Genomic DNA, 21974 nt, shown 5'->3' with positions numbered 1-21974 from the left:
CGCCACCTATGAAGTCATTCACTAGAAAAATCCTTCTTACTTTCTTTACTAAAAAAAAATCTCAATAGAAAAATGAAAACGTACGTTTCCCATCAGATGTCCAATAAAATTGGTTGAAATGAATTTTTCTATTGAATATTTTTCGTACGTGAGAGATTTCATGATCAATGATCCGAGGTGGAAAATGGCAGAGTTCGTTTTAGGGGTTGTAAAATATTTATTTAGATTAGAAAGGGTTTACTTTTGTTTTTGTAACGAGTCGCGGACTGGTTTGGACTTTTTCCTTCATCCCCCCCTGTATCATGTATCACCCGTTTCGAGAACGAGGAGGTGGAATTATGATTAATGTAGTAGACGTATCCTAGATTTTAAACGAGAAACAAATTATGAGAACGTATGGGTATAAGTATTATTATATGAATCATTTTAAAATGATAACAATTGAGAAACAATTGTGACGTGCATGTGAGTTGTAGTGACAGAAAGATACGACAAAAGCTATTATTGTAATTGATAATTTTATCTATTGTATCATTATTGATTAATATCATCTATTATATTATAATTATTATTGATGAATACACACGAACACAAACACCTTTTATGTAGCTGTGATTTTGCTTTGGAAAAGTGAAAATTAAACAAAAATATGATATTTATAGCAAGAATTATGTATTTTTCTTTGCAGTTCGCGTCTCTCGATTTATTCATCCCACCTGGTGTTCCTCTCCTTGACCATGAACTTACCACTTGTAGTTATGTTGCGGAGGGAGAGGAAATGAATTTTTTCCCGGTGCGAATTCATTACGTGTTTTAATGACGGACAGCAGCCTTCGCTCTTCAAGGAACGAGGGAAAACGAGTGATATTTATGATATACTTCTTTGCTTGTCATCTCTGCATTTTCCAATCATTATCTCAATCATTTTTTTCAATCTGATAACAATGAAGTATGTTTGATGTTATGGCGTAGAAAAAATACGAGAATTATCTGTCTCGCGTCTATTTTTAAATTTCCATTCGCGACATGTGCGCGTTCGGCACGGATATCCCCACAGAACGTTTAATGTCAATGCAAAACTTTTATCCAGAGAGAATGTCAAGCTGATGCAAACCACTGGAATTATTTCCGCTTGTCTGCAAACACACTAGCTCGTATTTCACTCCATTAAATTTTCCAATTTCTTGTAGATTCTGAGATATTGTTTATCGGTCTTCCCAAGAAGTTGTCATCAAAATTACTTTAATTGGACTTTGACCGTTCAAACTCCACGATACCCATTGCATAATCTTTGTAATAAATACGCGAACTTAATGAGTGAATTATCGTAAAGACTCACGATCAAATTCCGTATTTCGTCATTGAAATTTGTCCCGTCTAGCCACGCGTCCTCCCTTCTGTATCTTTATTCCAATCGTCTACTCCTTCTCACTGAGACTGATAAACAACGAGTGATAAGATACACTCACTCGTGGCGCATTTGTCTAGACCCATGTTTTAACACTTTTTATGGGTCATTCGGGCAGACACCCGCGATGGCATTGAATGATTCAATTTTAGACGACATTGTTTTCGTTGTAAACACGAAACGGATGAATGATGCGGGTCCAAGGTACTCTCGGTCCGAATCACGTTTCGAATTCGTGAAAGGGATGTCCAGAAAATTGAATCGACAAAAGCTAAACTAGAATTCGTAGAACATTACCTGAAAACCGTAAAAAATACACTCTTGTCTATTTTATTCGCAAATATCACCGAATATAAAGGAGATACATTTTTTTTCAATAGGACCTTTTTTACGGGGCGATCCGAGAGCTACAAAAAGTTCTTCAGAAATTTCCGGGGATTTTTAATGAATCTCTAGATATTCGCGTTCTCAAATGCCGCGCAAAGTCGGTCGACGAGAGAAGCTGCCAGAACAAACGCTAACAGCTTTAACCAGCTTCAAGGGTCTCAATTGTTGCCCCTGCAATCAATAGATACCCTGAGCGTGCTCACGTACGTTCAAAACCGGTAATACCCAATACAACTAACCATTTACAGTGGCCTTGTCAGAATTGTGACGCACAAGTCCAATCATCCGGACTCTATCCCATCATGCACATGCAACTTAGGACTTCCCCGTCATAAAAATCCTTCATCATTGCATAACTCCTGAGAAAGAATGTCAAATTAATGCCATACGATCAGAATTATAATGATTCAAGAAAACAATTTCAAAATGTGCAGTAATGATTTCAATTTGTTTTTATATTTATTATATATTTTATTCCAGTTGTTTCTACCATGGGAGAAGAAAATGTGAATTTTTCATTGTATTCTTTTAGGGTAATCTGACCGATTATTTCCTGAGTACTGCATTTGTGAATCATGCAGGAATTTTTATTTGTGTATTTTGGTGTATTTATCTAGGGCCGCTGTATCTGTAGAATTATTCATGTTCTACTTGCACTAGCGTGCGGGATCAACGAATCGTTGCGTAATTCTCTGAGCCATGAGGTAAAGTACGATGACGTATCGACCCAATCCATTTTTATTTTGGCTCCTTCTCACCGGTGTGTCATTCTTTTTCATTATTTTGTGTTATAAATTCGCGTGTTCTCCAGCGAGAAAAGTGGAAAGCCGGAGCGATTGAAAATTTGTTACATCCTATTTTATCGTTAGCTCATGAAAATTTCGTCGTTAAAATCGTTGAGTGCCAGTGGATGATGAAATTCACTTGTATCATTTTTTTTTTTCGAGGGTCTATACTTCGTTGGATAATTTTTTCTAGCGGAGAAAGGTCGAGCTATCCACATATACTTCACCTCGGTTGTCATAAATCTCGAATTATCCAATTACGAAGTGCAAAGGACAATGTTACATCAGTCCAATGCATTCTGAAATTCAATAATTCATTGAACTGAATTGTCCATCCAGATCACTGCAATCGCGGTAATTGTGGGATAAAAAATAGCATGTCTGTTGCAATAATTTTTTGCGCATGAGCTGTCTCCATTCCGTTGGTTATTGGTCTCTGGAAAAAATTCTACATATTTAATCTATTAAAAAAAAAATGTTATGTCTTGTCAATTATCTCATGAATTTTTTTGCAAAAAATGAAATTGTATTTTGTGAAAAATTTTAATCTGCAACTAATTTCTGCAAATGTTGCAGAAATTTAGTCTCCAATGAAACGTCTCGTGTTCGAGTGTAAAAGTATGAAAGTATTAAAAATATCTTTGTATCTGTGATCTGTAATATAATCTTTGTATCTGCAAAGCTGACGAAGGGAAAACGTCGCGATGACTCACCCTGGAAAATACCTACTGAGCAGTTCCATACAATGACCCACCCCAACATCACTCCAGACGATCACGTGAATGATAATCAAAAGTACAACTGAACTTGACAGATTTTCCGATATCAATCACTCCTGAAACCTTGAGCCATCGTTCTCCATCTGGCGAATGGATGCATGATCTTTCCACTAATCATCAAGAACACGTAAAAAATTCATTCTCCGAGTATTCCGATAACAGCTATCACGCCGTACTTTTTCCGCGTTCTCAATCGTGCAAAAAAAAACAATGAAAAAAACTCAGTATTTTAATTACCAATATCAAGACCGAAAATGACTTTCAGATAAAAGTCATAAAAATTCTCCTAATCTCATCACAAAATGCATGAATCATTGATTATTAGAAAAAATTAACGATAAACCAGGGTTGATCCCCGGCGAGCGCGTGATCCTGGTAGAAAGCGAAGCATTAAATCGAAAATTTTCCGCGATCTTTCAAAATAGAATTCCACTGATGCAATATCAAAATCAAAAATTCCACGGCAATCGCAGAATCCCCGAATGCAATTTGTCCTCTCTCTCAAATTTATAAAGTTCTCGATTCCAGAACAATGAAGCAAACACCCCGACTCCTCGACCCTTTTAGCAAAACCGAAATCCCACGTGGAGGAAAAGGAGTCCCTTTCCTCGTGAAAATTCTCAGAAATGCCCGAGTGATCACGTGAACAGCAGCATTTGTCCACGTGATTGCCGGATGGTCGTCTGGGCTTTAAGGGCTGTCTAATAGATTCAGATAAAAAAGGGAAGCCCAACTATTGGCCAGGTCCCCCAGACTAGTGGACAACTGCCCAATGAGAGAGCGAGAATTGAAAAAGTAGTTCAAGCGCATCACGAAGTCGGCGCTGATGTCATAGCCCCTATGAATCGACCAGTCGTGTCTCCTCGACACCTCAGTTGTTGTTCGTCTCTCGTGTCCTGCTGATCCTATCAACAGAACAAATAATTCAACCAATAATATTTATTCAGGACTAATTATTGAATTGAAACTCACGAGTGTCAGGAGGTTGTGGATAAACGACTATGGGAATATTTCGTGAATTTCCGATAGTTTTCAATCTATACAAAAAATACAGTTAGTCTGTTCGAGATATTGTTGATGTATGGGTGGTTATTAAGGCTGTGATAGGGTGGAAAATACGATACGCTTCCAGGAATATATTTCAAGGTAATTTTTATTTTTCACTCGTTAAACCGCATCGGTTAACAGCATGGCCGACAAACGGAATCTACTGTTTATACATGTGACTTGGGATGTGTGAGGGGGAATTCTACCGTAAGTCGACCTGGGCGACGTAGAGGGGATCCATTGCGATGTTTCAGAGATTTTTTGGGTAACTGGAGCTTGGCATTACCAAGGCTGTCCTAAATTCATAAATATCCCAGTCACATGTCGCTTAATAAAAAAAAATCATTATCCTTTTTTGGAGAACATTTAATCCTCTACAAAAAATGTTCTCCGAGTTTTTCCCTCAAATCCATAATTTCTGAAATAATTCACCATTTCTTGCATTGACCACAAAATCAATTTGTCTTTCAATTTCGTCAGCTCTCATTTGTACGTCAATATTTTTCCGATTACTCTTGCATAATATTTTTATGAATGAAAAAAAATGGAGTGGAGAAAAAATAGTTAATCAATAATTAATCGAAAATGAAGTTCAAAGATTATCGGAAATACCGACGGCTCGTGGTGCACTGAATAATTATATTTTCAGTCTCCGATGGGTTTCAAGAAGTTTAGCACGTAAATTGCTAGTGGCTCGAGCCCCTTTGTCTCCACTGGGGATCATTAACACCTGTATTTGCTCGTCTAACATCTCGAATATCTTTCATTATCTGCCCTCGTCTGTTTATCACCTTTCCCCGCAAATGAGTAACTGCTAATACTTCTTTCATCATTTTTTTATCGGCGAGAAATTTTCGCCCTCGATATACTATCAAGATTTTGGTATGTTTCAGAAGTGATAACCCTCAGGCAAATCCACCAAAACAAGGAATTCCGCATTCAAGTTTAAAAATAATAGATACCAGTGATATATAACGAAAATGGAAGCTAGCAGGCTGTCATCACAACCAACGCTAGTACGTCGAGTTTCTGATTTATTCAGAGGTAATTAACTCCATTCACTTAATTATATTCAAAGATATTCCAAAGCAGACGTAAACACATAAAAAATCCCATAAAATAATCGGGAGAGTTCGCTTGGATATTTTATTGTGCTCGTCTTCAATTTTTTTTATTTATTCTAGTCAATAGAAAATATTCTGCGTGAAAAATTAATGAACGAATCAATTGTATTTTTTTCCACGACTTGTGAGAGGAAAGGAGAGATAAAATGTGTGCAATTGAAAATTTAGGAAACGACAACAGTTTGAGGAGATTGAGATAAAAAGGCAACCCCCAGAATCACTTGCACCTAAAAATACGTATATCTCATTTCAGATGGCAACGCAAGTGGTTCCCAACTGTTCACCCACTCGTCAATGCAAAAACTACGTCACTGCTGCCAGAATCTCAGCCTCTTCCCCTATCTCTTGTACTCCCTTGGTGACATGAAAAATACGAGTCAAAAGCAAACAATAAATCAGCTAATATCAAAATTAACGGCTCGCCTCATCCAACTCTACTTGGCAATACGTCTGAGTGTTCACCGTAAATTGCAACCAGAGACACCAAAGCCATCACCAGAGGCTCTAAAAGTTAATGTTAAATTCACCAAATTCGAGATACAGAAGAGAAAACAAAACTCATTACTGCTGATACTGGCTGTTTATCTTGCACCAATTGTTCTCTTATTTCAACTCATTGGCATTTTATCGTTACTCGTACTCGGTAAACACACACCGGGCTTTATTTTTCTGCTGTCAGCTCTTCTCTTCCTCGGTTATATATCAATGAAAGTGCTGTCTCATGACAATGATAATGAGGAGTACAAAAAACGGGCTAAACGAAAAATTGATTGAACCATTTGCTGACCAAATGTTCATCGTTTACTTCGAGCCCTAAATATTTTTTATACTGCATCAAATCATTCATATGTTTCATCCCAGATTTATTTTGTTAATAATTCATTACGATAGTTCATTTAGTCATTTTTTTTCTGGTTATCCGTTAATACTGGAGATTCTAAGAACAAGATATTGTGATCAAATCAATCAGTTGAAAATCAAGGTTGCTTTCACTAGATTAATCTTTACATTATTTTAAATTAGGGCGTATACTTAAAGACCACATAATCATGACTTCAATCTGTTTTTTTTTCATTATCAACGTGTTTTTTCATCTCGTCAGCTCAAAGTGAGGGATTGATACATAAATCTACGAATTCAAATGATATGAATGTTGAATATGCAGCAATAAGACTGAATATTAAATATTACTGTGTACTGTGGAAATTTTTTTTTTGTATATATAAGAGGCACGCGGAAGTGATTGAAATACATTTAATTAATTAATTCATGACTCCTTTATTGATCGATTGCAGTCTACATTTGCGATTTCCAAAAATACTGAACCCTTCCCCTGATTAATATTACAGAATGATTTACGATTAAAAGGACTTACGACTTCATTGAGTGTTTTATCGAGAAGATTGAGATTAGTCTCATCGATATCACAACGATAATACTGATATGAATACTGCGATCAGCGCTATCACTACGATCGAACTTTCTCTGGAGAAGGATGACTCATTAGAGTACGGACCTATCTTAGCTGCATATCCGATCACGTGTGCGACGTAGTTCTGCTCGTGAGTTGAATGAAACAAATGGGCGAATGGTCCTAGAAGATAATCCAGTGTGAAATAATTTATCTCTCGTAGAATCCGAGACATATTTCCATAACTGAAAGATCGATGAAAAGATATACCTATTGCATAAATCGGTACGTCCCCACCCCCGTGATAAGCCTCATCAGTGATAACAGCCGCTTGTTGGCTATAAGTGAAGTCACTGGTGTTGAATTTTCTCGGATCAATTCTCGAGGCTTTCCCATTCTTCACTTCGTAAGCCATATTGTTAGGGCCACCAGTGCCGTACGTTAATATCGTGTACGGAATCTGATCCGTCTTTGATTTTTGTGATAAGCCTAGATAATTATATAATAATCGATTAAAAGGTGAAGGTCGATTCGATAAATTGATGTGTGAAGTTAGAAGTTGAATTATTCACCTAGAATAGACGACCCTCTATCGCTGTAACCATTGAACATCAGAGAATGCGAATGATCGCTTGTAATAATTACCAGAGTGTCCTTGAGATCAACCATCTGCAGAGTGGAATTAACGGCATCGGATAGCCTGACGGTCTCCCTGAGTGCCTGAGCGGCATGTCCTCGATGATGGGCGAAGTCGATGAGGCCACCCTCCACCTGTAACCCCCAGTCTCCATAAATTTCCACTCCAGTTATCGCAATTGTCCGGCAAAAAAATCGGGATAAATGGAAGGGCCTAACGATCACCACCGTCTCAAATGATTACCACAAGTAAGAAGCCATTCTTCTCCTTTTTCAATACTTTGATGGCCATGGACGTCATCTCCTCGAGACTGGGCTGGCCATTAGGCCCCGTATTCCTGTTCCAATCCATACTGATGTGACCGTTTGCAAAAATGCCCATGAGATAATCAATCTCATCGGGATCCACATTCCTCAGCTCGTTGTTATTCTGAACTAACGTGTACCGAAGTCCTCTTGAATCCTTATCAGCCTTCCAGAGAGACAGGAGATCCCTTCCGTCTGAGCTGTAGCAGGCCCACTTGTCTATGGGATCCCATTTGGTGGCTGTTGCATTGGACTTCAGCATCTGCCTCCCACCGCCCATTATCACTCTGATGTCCCTCCCTGGAGAGTCCTCGATCAGCTGACGTGCAATGTCTTTGCACTCGCTCGATGATTTCGGCACTTCCCGTTCGCACTCCCATTTCCGGTTTGGACAGTGGGCGTAGAGAGGAGCGGGTGTCGCGTGAGTGACTCTCGTTGTTGTAACGAAGCCTTTCCCATAAAAAAATTGAAAATAATTATATGGCCTATAGGAATTAGAACTGGAAATATTCTAAAAAATCTGAACAAGAACTGAAGACACCTGTAGCTTTGCCAGCGTTTTGGGCCCAATCTATTATCGAAGTTAGACGGTAATCATCATTCAAACTCGCTTCGCAATCATTAAGTTTGACATTGCTGTCGACCCCCACCACCTGGAAATATAGACAGACAGCTTTTCGCAATTGTTGATTAAATTTTGATAATAAATTTGTCCATCGGTACCTGATAATTTGTCTTAACACCGGTAAACAGCGCTGTCGCGGTCGATGCTGAATCAGGCACTTGCTTGTTGGTATTGTACGTCTGTCGGTAAAATGATAAATCATGATTACAATGATAAGGATGAATTTCGCACTGAGTCACTGACCTTGATGAGACCCACGTGGGGTAATTTTTCCCACGCGAGATAACTCGTCTCGCCCCTATGATAAATTCTGCTAGCTGTGATGGTATCAATGCTCATGCCATCGCCCACAAAGATGATAACATTTTTAGCGATTTTCTTGTTCCATTTGTGAGATAGCGCCTCCTTTATCTCCCCCGACGCTGCGTTCCTCCAGAATTTTGCATCTTTTACAGCGGATTTTAAACAATTAATCATTAGTTATCGAGAGATAAAGATATTTTACGGATTGTTATTTTCGGGCTTCACCTTCCAATGCAAAAATCGCGTGAAAATTCAGGATTAGGAGAAAAATTTTCCACATGATGCCGTGATTTACTGCCACCGACTAACAGTTATTCTCACGACGGACTGATTGCGTCAGCATTATGTAATGATAAGGAATTGAATCACTCATTATCATCGGTTATGATAACAGGTGATGAGCCAGCTTTTCAGAGATTACCACGATGACTCGAAATATTCTAATTCCACCCGGTTTTATTGTTGTTCCTAATGTTTAAATATTCGACCGTCGGTAGTGCCATCTCAGGGGATTCCCGGAACTCCTGTAGTTCCCCGAATAGTTTATCCGAGGTCGATCATGAACTGCACGCGTTGCAGATGTCTTATCACAGATGTCACTGGACCGCACCTTTCCGGCATGACTCACTCCATTAAAATTATAAATAAATAAATTGCAGAGACGCACGTCATCCGGTGTCGGTTATTTTTTATTTATATTGCAAATGCAAATTTTTTTATATTTTTATACCGTAGGGGGATGATTGTTATTTTTTTTTATGGAGCATATTATATTCGACATGATTTATTGAAATAGAATTTCAGAGAGCGATTCAGCAACCGATGCATTTTTTTTTTATTGTTAGAGTCGTCCAATAAAAACCGAGTGATGAAGAATTTATTGATCGTCTTATATTCCCCTCGGGTTTTCGGTCACCGAAGAGATTGAAGATGGTGGGTAGTTTTTATGTTGCAGACAATCAGCTTCATTCCTCCCTCTCAGTAAGGGCGAGGGTGAAATAAAGGGTGAAAAATGGTCGGAGCGCATTAAAGGGAGAGACCCCTTCCTCCAATCGAAAACACTGGATTTAAAAAATGGCTGATATTTTTACGATAAAAAAAAGTCGAAATGGCAACGAATTTATTCAATTTTTAATCCACTAGAGATATTATTCATGGAATTACAAATTTTCATTATGGTATCGGTATTGAATACGCAAACATCCGATGGGAAATTTGCGTTAATTAATGATTAGATGTAATATTCGAGTGATTTTTATTTTCTGATGTTAATGGGTCTTGATTAAATGTAATTATTGACGTTCAGGTGCGGCTGTTTCACTGGTGTATGCATTAGTAATTAATAAATAGAATGTAATGAATTGGTGTGTTGCGCGTTATTACGGAAGCGATTGATCCTCCCTCGGGCTCTCATCCAGCGGTCAACCGAATCGATATTCAATCGAGAGCTGGGATAAAGCTGAACCACCACTAATTCCACTAATAAATAACGTATTTTTAAATAATGCCATTTTAATTCAACCAATAGATTATTCCTCAATTAAAATGTCAGACTCTTAACGAATTTTTAATAGCACTAGAATTATCCGGAGTATTTTCATCGGCTTGCGATTTGCGGTTGCAGATAAATATTAAACCACTGATTTCAAGACCTTCTGGTCTGAAGGCTCGCGATTATGTGCGACGGCTCCTGAATTTTTAAGCCCTGGCCACTGCAGAGGGAAAAGGGTTACAACAGAGAGACGTGTTTGACCGGTATGCTAATTTGCCGGACCCGGAACTCAAATTACAAAACAATTTTTTCGGTTTAGTCCCTTGTATCCTTTAACATCAAAAATCACCAGCTGGATATTTATCCCAGCAACTGCCACAAAAAAAAATGTGCGAATAATTGCAATAAATTGTACTGGCATAAATAATAAAATAATAGTGAAGGAAGAAGACGTGTATGAATATTCATAATATGAAATTATTGTTTAGGGTTGTGGAATAATCGATATCTAATTGTTTTGAGGTGCGATCGCGATTTTTTTCCAGAGCCGACGGTTCTGTAATTTCTGGCAAAATACAATGGCCATCTCGTAGTAAAAGTTTATCCCGGAGAGGTACGGCAGGTCGGCGTTATAAACAAGAAAAGCCTTTAAATTTATGGTACAATTAAAAACTCAAGGCTTTATTATTTCCCGAGGATCCTCCGCTCCTGTGATATTCTTTTGTGCGGACTTTTCTCTTTCCTCTTTATTCCACTCGAGAGGACATTATCGTATCATTATTGTAGTCCCACGTATATTCCGGTGTAAAAATACTAGATAATTATTCCATCAAACACTTTTTAATATTTATTTACAATGAGTTCTAGTGTACCTGCAAATTCTTTGGAAATCGGATGTAATTGTAATTATAATTCTCCGAGGATTCATTTTATTTTATTTTTTTTATTCTGGTGGGTGAGAGCTGCACCCCTCATCATCCGCGGGGTGGGGAAGATAAAAAAATCTACCCCTTGGGACTTGCCTCGTGAAATCTACCCTCGCGGGGTGTAAAAACTGGTGGAAAAAGAAATGGATTCCGAATGAACGAAGTTTTCATCGAGAAGTCGAGGGCTTTTCTTTTATAGCCAACAGTTTTAATCGAGGCGAGATAGATTCAGCTGTGAGGTGAAAATTTTCCAATTAAAACTCAGGGTGAAACTGTTTAAAACTTAAAAACACCGGGAATAAAGTTATATACTGACAAGCCAGTCCGGCCCATTATCGTCTCACAAGGGGTTGTACGAAAGTTTGATGAATTATAAATTTTAACCCGCCATTCATTACTTCCTATCAATTTTCGTAAAAGTTTTTTTGTATAAAACACTAATTTTCAGGACTAATCAATTGAAAAAAGCGTCATTATTGATAATTAATTGAATAATTTCTAATGAATCCAAATAATTAATGAGTCCCAGTAGGAATAGCTCTCTGGGAACTCCGCGATTATTTATTTATTATCGGTGATTATTTATGAAGATGGGCGCTCTCAGTTATCGACTGAGTTGAATATTTTTTACCATCACGAGAGACCGAAAGAATTCAGTGGCTGTTTTTTCTGCTATCAACTCAGTCGATAAGAAAATATAAAAGAATCGAGGGCAGAGGGCAGCAGTTGTGAGTGCCGCAATGGAATATTTATAAACTTCATAATCCATAATAAGCATTCTCAATGCAAATAAAAAGATATTAATCATCAGAATGAAATAATAGAGTGAAAAATTGATAATAACCGTGTATAATTATTTATAAATATTTTTAAATGAAGAAAAACTCTAAAAATTTATAGAATCGTTGAATAAACGAAGTCTTCTCACATTTAGGGTAGTTTGAGGTGAATGATCTGTCGTTATCGAATTCACCGAATAATAAATTGATCATTCAAATTTTACGAGTCCCGAGTCGAGTTATTTCCACCCCTCGTGCATTAACCTCCCACATCCGAAATTCTATTCCCACTTAATTTTCTTATCAATCCGACAGTTTGCTCAGCCGTCACTCAAAATATCCCCACAAATTGCATGAATTTGGTCAAGACATTTTGAAAGGTCTTCGCTCATTCTCCGAATTAATGAATTAATAACGGGACATTGCAAATGCAGCGGTACTCTGACACTATTTGAGATGACTGAAAAAATAAACACATGAGAAACTGGAAATTTGCACGCCAGGAATATTTGAGGGAGTCATAAAAATTTGAACTTTCCACCGCACCACTCTAAGTACAGCTAATTCAAAATGGCGGCACAGCCACCCCTATATCATTCACTGAGCAACCCCTTGAGGCACCCTCTCAACCGAAAATGGAGGCGGCCTCGGCTTTCTTTTGGGGTGGGGCATACATTTTTTTTTCTAAACATGGCGTATCCATTATATTTTCTAATTAAAAAAACATGGAACAGATTATTTACAAGTCGACATTTTTTCACGGTTCTTCCGTGGATAAAAAATTCTCCGTTTTGTTTTTTTTTTCAGAAATGTTTATTGCGGAGGAATAGTAAAGTGCGTTGTTGTTATGCGAGAAATTTCGGCTTGAATAAAGGAGAGTTTGGGGAAACCGAGATTTCGTATGTAAAAGCGGCCTGGACGCCAGAAATTCCACGAAAATAGTTGGGGATTGACCCTCTTGCATATGCAAAATACGTGAGAGAATGTACATTTTTTTATGTACCCGCTTGATTAATCATTATCCTGATTTTACTGGATCCAGTGCAATTACAAAAATTTATAATTGAGGTGATACCTGAGGTTTCCGTTATCCAAAAAAATAATCCCAATCGCACTGAGCGAAACAATCACTGATCATTTTATTTCCTTGATTAGTAGATAAATAATTTTTTAATTGATGTATTTAATGCTGCGAGTGATTTATTTGTGATTGATTTTTCGATTTTTAAACTCTCGGTGTCGAAAAAATCGGTGGAAATTTAATCGAGTTGTTTCACCGCCAGCCGATTGAATTACCGGCGAATTTTCCCACGGCTGAAAGCCTACTGACCTTTCCCCAAACTTTTTCATCCCCTTAAAACATCACGGGATTTTTCCAACCCCCATGAACGCACATTCCCTCATTTTTACGATTCTGCGCGGGTTAAAATCCACTTTTTTACCCGTTAAAGAGTCTGCGCGTGATTTTCTCTTGACAATATTTTTCCCTCCCTCAAAGCAAAAAATATTGGGTAACAGCTATAAAAAAATTGGCCTCACTGAAAACATATTTTTCTAAAAATTTCCTTGAATAACGCCCGCTGATTATCATTACATATTGAATTTTGAATTTTCTGCTTAGAAAAATTCAATTTCACTCTCTCGCTTTTCCACCTGAAAATCGAGGACGGAGACCTCGAGAGTGACTCGAACTCGATTAGGACGCTATTAACGGACCCAGAGTAGTTTGCGAAAAGAGGAGGTGCGGGGTGGACGAGAGGAAGATTTAATGGGATCAGCAAGCACTCGTTTGGAAGGGTTTTGAGCTATTTCATCCACAACCAGTTACAAACAAGTCAATCTCATTATCGCCGGTTGATCCACTCAAAAAATATTGATTCCATCCCGATAAATCGATGATCAAGTTTCAAAAACCGAGACAATCCCAAGTCACCATCCGAATAATTCTCCCCCATATCAAATCCACGGCAATACCGCATACTCCTAAAGATCAAATTAAATTGATCAGCGAATAGAACATTTTCCAATCCAATGATATGTCAATCAATTAAAAATTAAAAATATCTAAATAAAAAATAAAAATTGCAAACATAATTTACCCACAGTGTAATGTTAGTCGTGGAAAGAGCGTTGGCTTTGCTTTTTACACCCCGTAATTTGGGAATATTCATAACCCGGCCATATTAATCTCCTAGAATCCCGTATTTCTCCCTTCTCGTTAACCCCCACCCGAAAAGTTGGCCGATCCCCTTAGCACACCCGTAAAGATCCAAGGAGGGTTTTCATCCCAGCATCACCCTCCGTACCCTTTTCACATAGGAAAACGATGGTAGACAACTTGCTGTACATAAGAGGGTATGAGACCTACCGCGAATGGGGTTGCGGCACATAGAGTCTCTCTCTCCCATAAATTTCCTCTTCCTTTTAAGGAGAGGATGGAAAATCGTGGAGGTAGGTTGGAATATCTACTGGGTAGTTTTCCCTGGGCTCTATACGATAGAGAGTTTGTGTTATATGTTAGAAAGCTTAGAAACGCTGGGGTAATACATATATAAATTCAGATGGAATAAGGATCGCATCGTTCCAGCCCCTTTTCAGACGTCTCCCTGTTTCCTGGGGGTTTTCAGTGGGTGGGGTAGCGACTGAGAAACCGCTGGGGCTGCCACCTTCTTGGATCAATAAATGATTTAACATTCACAAAATGGCGGTTCTCAGCGTCTAGCTTGGGGTAAAAGAAGAGGGATGGACTGCACTGGGGCGGAGATAATATAATTCACCTTAGATTAACCCATCCACCCTCTCAGGGGATGATGCGCCACTGATGGATTTCTTTTTTACAACTCATTTGCAGAATTCTCCGATGGTATCTACACTTCGGATATTCTTGACATGACACCAAAGCCATGATAAACAGGAAGTGGGTGGTATCAGCAAAGTTTTACCCCAACCCCTGTAAATATCCTCGATGACAACGCATGGTGGCACTCGTCGTGTGTCGACCATTGTCCAAACTAGACGTGAGTGGTTACTTGAATTTCGACTTTTCGTCCAATTGTTTCCGGACGAGACTCACGAACATCCCTTGTTACTCACCCGTAGTAACGCTTGGTAACGCTCACGTTTTCCCACTATCTCACACTGGTGAGGAAAAGAGAGAGACAGCTGAATCTGATTAGCTCGACCGAGAAGCTGCGGAAATTGGATTTCGAGGAGTTGAGAAGTTACAGTAGTCGGTGGTTATTTTGAATTTTTTGTAAAATTTTCCGAGGGCCATGTACTACAAAAGTCTCAAGATCATGAGGATTTCTTTTGATGGACTCTCTGGCATAATCCGACGTGGAGTTATGCTGTAGTTCATCCCAATGGGCTATCCTAAACTGGACTTTAGGCTCCACTCGTATCCGCGATGGCATTGCTCGCGGCACCCTAGGGCAACGATGTTACACAAGATCCCTAAATATTAAGAGAGCATTAACCATAGGTAACTGCGTCTGTGTTGCCTTCGTATATGCAGCCATTTTCCGGGAAATGGCAGAGATACGGTATTCCAGGCCTCCTTGCACTACAGCCTTGGTAGCATATATTATTACGTTGTAAGAGGTGCTTTGCTGGCGGCCCTTTACACTTGGAAAGCTGCGAAACCGACTAAGGACCCACTTGCAGGATTATGGAAATCGCTGGTGCAAGATTACATCCTGAAATACCTTATATTGCTAGAATTTCTGATAGTGATATCGTATTTTCGCCTTTGCCGATCGTCGTGGGGATGAACAAGCGATTCGGATGGAAGAAAAGAATTTGACTGAAGCGATTGCCATCGCAAGGTGATCAGATTCACCCGAATCTGATTGATATTCTATCATCGATGATCAGAAATATCTGACAGCTTCTAGAATAGACGATTGCAGAACTTTAAGCCACGAATAATTCATTTCCCAACGAATTTACAACGTTTGAAGGATTCAATTTCACCTGTCACTTAACCACATGATGGCCATGAGGTAATTCAATAACAAAATTGACCGGTGCTACCCAAATGTGTGTTAATTAATTACAATTCATCTGACTAATGAATTCACAGGGTGTCACTGCCGTTGGAGCAGCGCAAGATGACGAACAAGCGGTTTGGACAGAAGACTGGAGTTTGACCGGAGCGATTGTCTCAGCAAGATGATCACATCCTGGTGAATTTGGTTGATATTCTATGATCAGCAATCAGTAATAGGCGACAGATTCTCAAATATATCAATCTATCATTCACACCCCTTAATAATTAATACTGAAATCAATTTCACCTGTCGTGCTAACGACATCAATTTCGTTGATCATCTGACTTGATTATAAGATTATTCGACACTAATCAAATGTGAATATCCCTAATGAATTGTAATCCACCGACTTCTTGGGAGTTTACACCCTGAAATGGTGGGGGGTTGAATTTTCAAATTTACAAGGGTAAGGTCTGAGGCTGGAAGGTTACATTCTCACGCTTGCATCACATATCTTCATTAAGACGGTGGTATACAGGGGTCCACAGGGTTAGGTACTTAGTTTTAGGTGGCCAAACTGAAACCCGGGAAGGGGGTGGTACTGAAGGAGAGAATATAGGCGTGCAGATGGGGGTCGTGGGGGGATGAAGCAACGGAGGCAGTTACTACCGGGGAGACCAAGCGCTACCCGGAGTTCCTCCAAGTTTGTTGTGTGTGAAAACAGGGTCTGATTTGAATTTATATTACTTGGCTGCCCCGTGTGCACCAAACCCCCATCCTCTTCCACGTAGTCCTCCTTCTACGCCACCCATTTCAGCCTCAACCTCCAGCAGTCTCATTTCTTCGTGCACACACCACCAGCCGTCCAGGAAATTTCCATATATCTGAGAAACTCCGAGGGTAGAAACCAGGGGGATGAAGGTGAAAATCATCAATTCTGAATCAAAGTTGGAATGGAATTACCATGGATTCTGATTTTTTAATTTGCAATCAAATGAAAATTGCGTGAGTAATGAATTTTTGTAGAAAATGTGACGTTTTTTTTTTGGCCGTCGGATCGGTGAGTGGAAAATAATAGATACGAGAAGATGGAGGAGTTTTCAGACCGCAAAAAAAAAACTGGAAACAGTAACTCACCCCTGAAACCAATTAAACAGTTAAATCCACTCCACCCGAATGAATAATACCCGAGGACTCAATTTCAAGCCGCGGCTTTTTACGCGAATGTGGGACCCTTTCCCGTGTATATTGGGGGTGATTCTCACGTTCATTGGTGAAATACTGAGGGAAAAGGAGGGTTGAAAAACACGACGGCATGAGCGTGCAACACATTGCTTTGAGCGCTTTTTAAACGCTTGATGTATTTATATCCCTCACTCCCTAAAAACCACCTCCACCTCTTTTTTGCACTCTCCCCCAGGTCCTCCGCAGTTGACGGTTAAGCACGAAACAATTAAAAGCTCCGAGCCACCGAGAAACAAACCCCAACACCCAGTGAATTTTCCTCTTTTATATACCACATACCCATTTAAATTGTACACACGAGACGCATTCGAATTTACATTCGGACAATTTCGCACTAAATCGACATTCACCGCTTGAAAATAATCCGATTCAATTTCACCAATGGAGTATCAAAAATAAAATCATTCGTTTTAATTATTCGGAGTTACTGGTAATTATGGAAAATTGGGATTTTCGGAAGGAAAAAAAATCGGCCGAGGTGATGACGGCGCGCGATTATATGAGACTGTTGGACATTCTTGATGTCTTGCCCATCGAAATCAATTCCGAAACCTGTCTTTCATGGTCAATTTAGGTGCGAGGTATTTGTGTGATCGTTTGAGGTGAAAACAGATTCACTTTCCACGTGATGTCCGAGAATGTAGGACATGACCTGGTGAGGAGAGGGGGGTAGATGTACGATGGGGGGTATTTCCCACAGGACTAGTACGTGTCCGGCGCAACCCTCATCCCCTCGTTTCCACCACCACTCCTCAGGAATCGAATGGTCAAGCCGTCACTGTGTCTCAGCTTTAATGTCCACTATTTCCGAGACACCCGGTTTTTCTGGAAATCCCGGGGCCCCACCACCACGAGCTGATACTGTTTTATTTCTCACGGGTTCAACCCGCCCGGAGGAATACTGAAATTCAAACGAGTTTTCAGAATAATATTCATATTTTTTTTTAAATAACAGAGCGAGATTGAATGAATAAAGAGTTGACTAATAAATGGACATATATAAAGGGCAGGGAATTATTCTCGCGGTAGTTTTCCGTGGAAATTTTGCCCCGTCGGTCACTGCATGGAAACTGCACGGAAAATGCACGGAAAATGCGCGGAAAATGCGTGGAAAATGCGTGGAAAAGCGATCGCCATTAATTGAGAAATGACAGTAAAAAATACCGCTATAAAATGGTAATTTTCTTAATAAACTTCTCTATCATCCGAACAATGGGACAAAAATCCCGGAAATAATGAGGAAGTAATTATCATAGGGGTATCACCTATTGTTTCAACATCCACCGACAAAAAAAAAAAACAATGAAAAAATGTCAGAGACCTGACCAGCTAATTTCCATGCCACGTGGTGGTGAATTTTTGTGATAGCGTGCAGACCATTTGCCAACAAAATTCCCGTCCATTCACGTTAACAATGAGCATTGTTGTCCTCACGTGGACGAGAATAAGACCGGCGATGGGGGTTTTAAGCTCTCTCAAAGGCGGTATGGAGGACAATTAAGTTGTTAGTGGACACTTCCCTCGGAGGTCTTGAACGGAAACTGACTGGACAGCACGTGGAATATTGTACTTCCCCGAGATATGATTCTTCCTTTTGACAGACATCTTCCAAGCCACTTGTGGAGAAATTACCCAAAGAAATTTCTCCATCGAGCAATTTATGTTGGGAAATCATAATTTTTTCCATTTCTTCTTACAATATTGTTATATTATTGAATGAAGTATTTAAGGTATTCAAGGTATTCAAGGGATTCAGGCATTCAGGCATTCAGGCATTGACAATTGATGATTCGTGAATTGTTGGGGAATTTTTAATAAATAATCCACGCGCAGAACCGCACCCTGAGTATTACGTTGTCTCGAGGAAGCATTTGGGGCTGAAGGAGGTGGGACTTGGAAAGATAGTAGAAAGGGGTGGATGAGTGGGTGGTAGGGTGGCAGGGTGAAATGGTTGGTGGAACATGGTACTGTTTCCTCCCTAGCGATCACTAGACATTTCTCCCTCTGTCTTGCCAGAAACTCTGCATCCTCAAGCCGCCCCATATCATTAATTATCTAAATTGAAGCGCCGTACCGTCGCTGGCGTCTTCCCCTTAGATCAAAATTGTCAAAGGAGGACTTTGCCAAGTGAATTTCCACTCTATATGTATATTTTCGGGGATGCAACATCCACTGAGAAAGAACCCTCGTCTGCGCATGAACTCCGTACTCCAATTAGACTAGCCACTTGTCAAAATTCACAATGACTTTTTCCTGAAATCATTGGAAGAGAGAATAATTTTGTTACCACTTGCATTACCGAAAAGTTTTATAGCAATTAGAGCTGTTTGCTGACGCACGGAAAAGTTATCACCACCTGGAGTTCGTAATGACCAGAATTTTCGATTTCAAAACCCGAATTCAATCCTCTCATTAAAATCTCGAAAATCCACAGTGAAAAACTCAAACCGTGGGATTCATGAAGTTTATTCTAACGGAGTTGGAAGGTCGTATGTTTGTTTCAGAGGATGCAGCTTGGCTTTGACGGAAAAGTTTTGTTGCTATTTTGGTGAGGCGCACGTTTACCAGAATTTTGCGTAATCTGTCGACTGCTGGAGGAAAAAAAAAATCATTTCCGGGATGGAAATGGGGGGTGGAAGTGTGACTGAACTGTTCCAGATCGTTCTACCCTCAAATTGTTGAGATTTTTTTTTGTATCCGCATGCTGTCTCAGCTCGAAGAATGTAATTGCACATTAGGGCGTTTTCACCAACGAGTTTGCGTTCTAATATCGACGTATTTTAGCCATTTTCCCCGGGTAACGTCTTGCCACCACTACCAGCGATGCCGGAAGTTAGTTGTCAGTATATACGTTGAATACGTGTATGTATTCACGTGAGAGAGGCGAGTGAATCTCGACTTTGGCCTGGGCCAAAGGGATAGATGAGCGAGATGGAGAGATAAATAGAGGGAGACCGATAGAGTTTCTAGGGGGGGAGTTTTGAGAAAGCTTCCCCAGGTTTGTTCCAACGGTACTCACTTCCCTCCTTTCCTAGCCTGTCCCCCTACTTCTCTTTTCCCCATTCGCGGGGCCGTAAACCGCTCTCAACTTCCACCCCTTCCACCCTCACGAAGGGATCTACTCAGTAACGATTTTCCACCATCTTACCCCGATTCACAAATATATCCCAAAACTAATGACACTATCGCTATTTACGATCGTTATTTTTTATTCATTTTTTTCGGGGGATAATTAATGCCATTCAAAGATGGAGACATCAACGCTGGAACCATCGGTTCATCGCCCCTCACTCACTCATTATCGGCCAAAAAAAAAATCCCACCATTCGGGATCCATTGAAAATTTATTATTCCCCACCTCAACAGTCTCAATTAATATTCAAAAACTATCGTAATATATATTTTAGAAAATTCTCCAGTCGAGACTTCTAAAAATATCGATTAATCAATGAATACTATACGAATAATTAATTAATTGTTAGAGTACTCTAATAACTTGGAAGATGAAAAATAAAAGACCGATGAATTTTTTTCGAGAACACTTAAGCATAAAAATCCTTGTAATGGCGTCAGTGGATTCTTCACGAGATCACGTCCACCCCCTCGCTGAGGTCTTCACCCTAGAATATTCTGATCTTAGAGCCCCACCCATCCGCCATTGCCCATGTTTCTCATTTGGCCCCTCATCCCCCCGTTTATACGTGTCTCATGTAATATCCCGGGTACTGTCTTATATTCCAAGCGCATACCCTATGTACCTTGAAAAGGATTTCCTTTTCGCTGCGAGTTTGAGACGTTTGAGACGTTTGAGACGCTCGTGAGCTCAGTGACGTAGAGCACGATGCTGAGAAACCGAACGTCGTCAGATGCAAAAGGGGATGAAACGCAGTAAGGGTTGATAAAATAGGAGGGATGAGGGACGAGGTTGGGAGGATTTTCCTTGAGCACTGTGCCAACCCGCTAAGTCGTCGTTCTCCTTCGTTGGATCTCATACATACATTAACGTCGCTTGTCAGGCATACCCGCACTGCTTGGAGACTTAAGACAGGGCCTCCCCTACCTCACCACCCCCATCCTCTCCAGCAAGATTCCGTATGCCACCCCAGGAGGCACGAAACTCCTCTTCGAGATTCGCGAGGGTATTCTCTCTTGATGAAAATGGCTTCGTCCCTCACTCCTCGCTCCCGACATTTCCATCGGTTTCATCTCTTCCAGACAGTTAAAAGGGTTGGAGATGCTGGAGATTTCAGGGTTGAATTGTCTACTGTGCCTATCCTTCAACTTCCGACCAGACACCATCCATCCAAACCCCAATGTCTTGGATACCATCGTTATAAACCTTTAAGCCCCTTCATCTTTCTGAGACATTGGTCGGGTGTGGGATAACCAATGGGGCTCCCAGGTCTATATCCTCGCGACGCTTCAAACTCACCGTCAAAGTCTCTACTTCGGCGAGAGGAGAATTAAATTAATTAGAATGAGGGGAGGCTGCGGGATTATACCAACGACTTTGATGTTATGGAGGCTTGCGAGGGCTTTGTGGGTCTCGATATGCATCTCCAGAAAAATATTCCGAGGGGATGACCCTGTCCTGCTTCACGATACAAATGATGATTAAAAAAAATGGCGTAATGAAAATATTCGACTTCCTATCAGTCGTGCAGAAGTAATTATGATTTATGGATTCGTTTCCAATTTCTATTGCCACAAATTCGACGGGGAAGGGGTTGCA

General features: G+C 40.0%; 2 protein-coding genes across 2 annotated transcripts; one reads left to right on the top strand and one right to left on the bottom strand.

Annotated features, from left to right (window-relative positions):
- Positions 1-4215: 4215 nt before the first annotated feature.
- Positions 4216-6796, top strand: LOC105265710 (uncharacterized). Its single transcript, XM_011303360.1, has 3 exons — positions 4216-4505; positions 5300-5450; positions 5784-6796. The coding sequence occupies exons 2-3, from the start codon at positions 5387-5389 to the stop codon at positions 6302-6304; spliced, it is 585 nt and encodes a 194-aa protein (XP_011301662.1). The 5' UTR covers positions 4216-4505; positions 5300-5386; the 3' UTR covers positions 6305-6796.
- Alp12 (Alkaline phosphatase 12) lies at positions 6602-9252 on the bottom strand. The gene is made up of 8 exons (XM_011303361.1): positions 9037-9252; positions 8752-8954; positions 8607-8687; positions 8425-8536; positions 7822-8333; positions 7514-7712; positions 7212-7430; positions 6602-7124 (listed from the first exon to the last, which is right to left on the bottom strand). Exons 1-8 carry the CDS (start codon positions 9089-9091, stop codon positions 6955-6957), a joined length of 1551 nt encoding a protein of 516 aa, XP_011301663.1. The 5' UTR covers positions 9092-9252; the 3' UTR covers positions 6602-6954.
- Between the last annotated feature and the right edge of the window lie 12722 nt (positions 9253-21974).

This window comes from Fopius arisanus, unplaced genomic scaffold (assembly GCF_000806365.1).
Source record: "Fopius arisanus strain USDA-PBARC FA_bdor unplaced genomic scaffold, ASM80636v1 scaffold00031, whole genome shotgun sequence".
In the NCBI taxonomy this organism is placed as follows: domain Eukaryota; kingdom Metazoa; phylum Arthropoda; class Insecta; order Hymenoptera; family Braconidae; genus Fopius; species Fopius arisanus.
This window is presented reverse-complemented; position numbering and strand designations above follow the sequence as displayed.

Bases quoted from the DNA above. Each gene is read 5' to 3' on its own strand.
- LOC105265710 (XM_011303360.1), top strand. From the start codon at position 5,387: ATGGAAGCTAGCAGGCTGTCATCACAACCAACGCTAGTACGTCGAGTT. The intron at 5,451-5,783 runs GTAATTAACTCC...ATCTCATTTCAG, and splicing joins AGTTTCTGATTTATTCAGAG to ATGGCAACGCAAGTGGTTCC.
- Alp12 (XM_011303361.1), bottom strand. From the start codon at position 9,091: ATGTGGAAAATTTTTCTCCTAATCCTGAATTTTCACGCGATTTTTGCA. The intron at 8,688-8,751 runs GTCAGTGACTCA...TTTTACCGACAG, and splicing joins CCCACGTGGGTCTCATCAAG to ACGTACAATACCAACAAGCA. The intron at 7,125-7,211 runs GTATATCTTTTC...ATTATCTTCTAG, and splicing joins CGTACCGATTTATGCAATAG to GACCATTCGCCCATTTGTTT.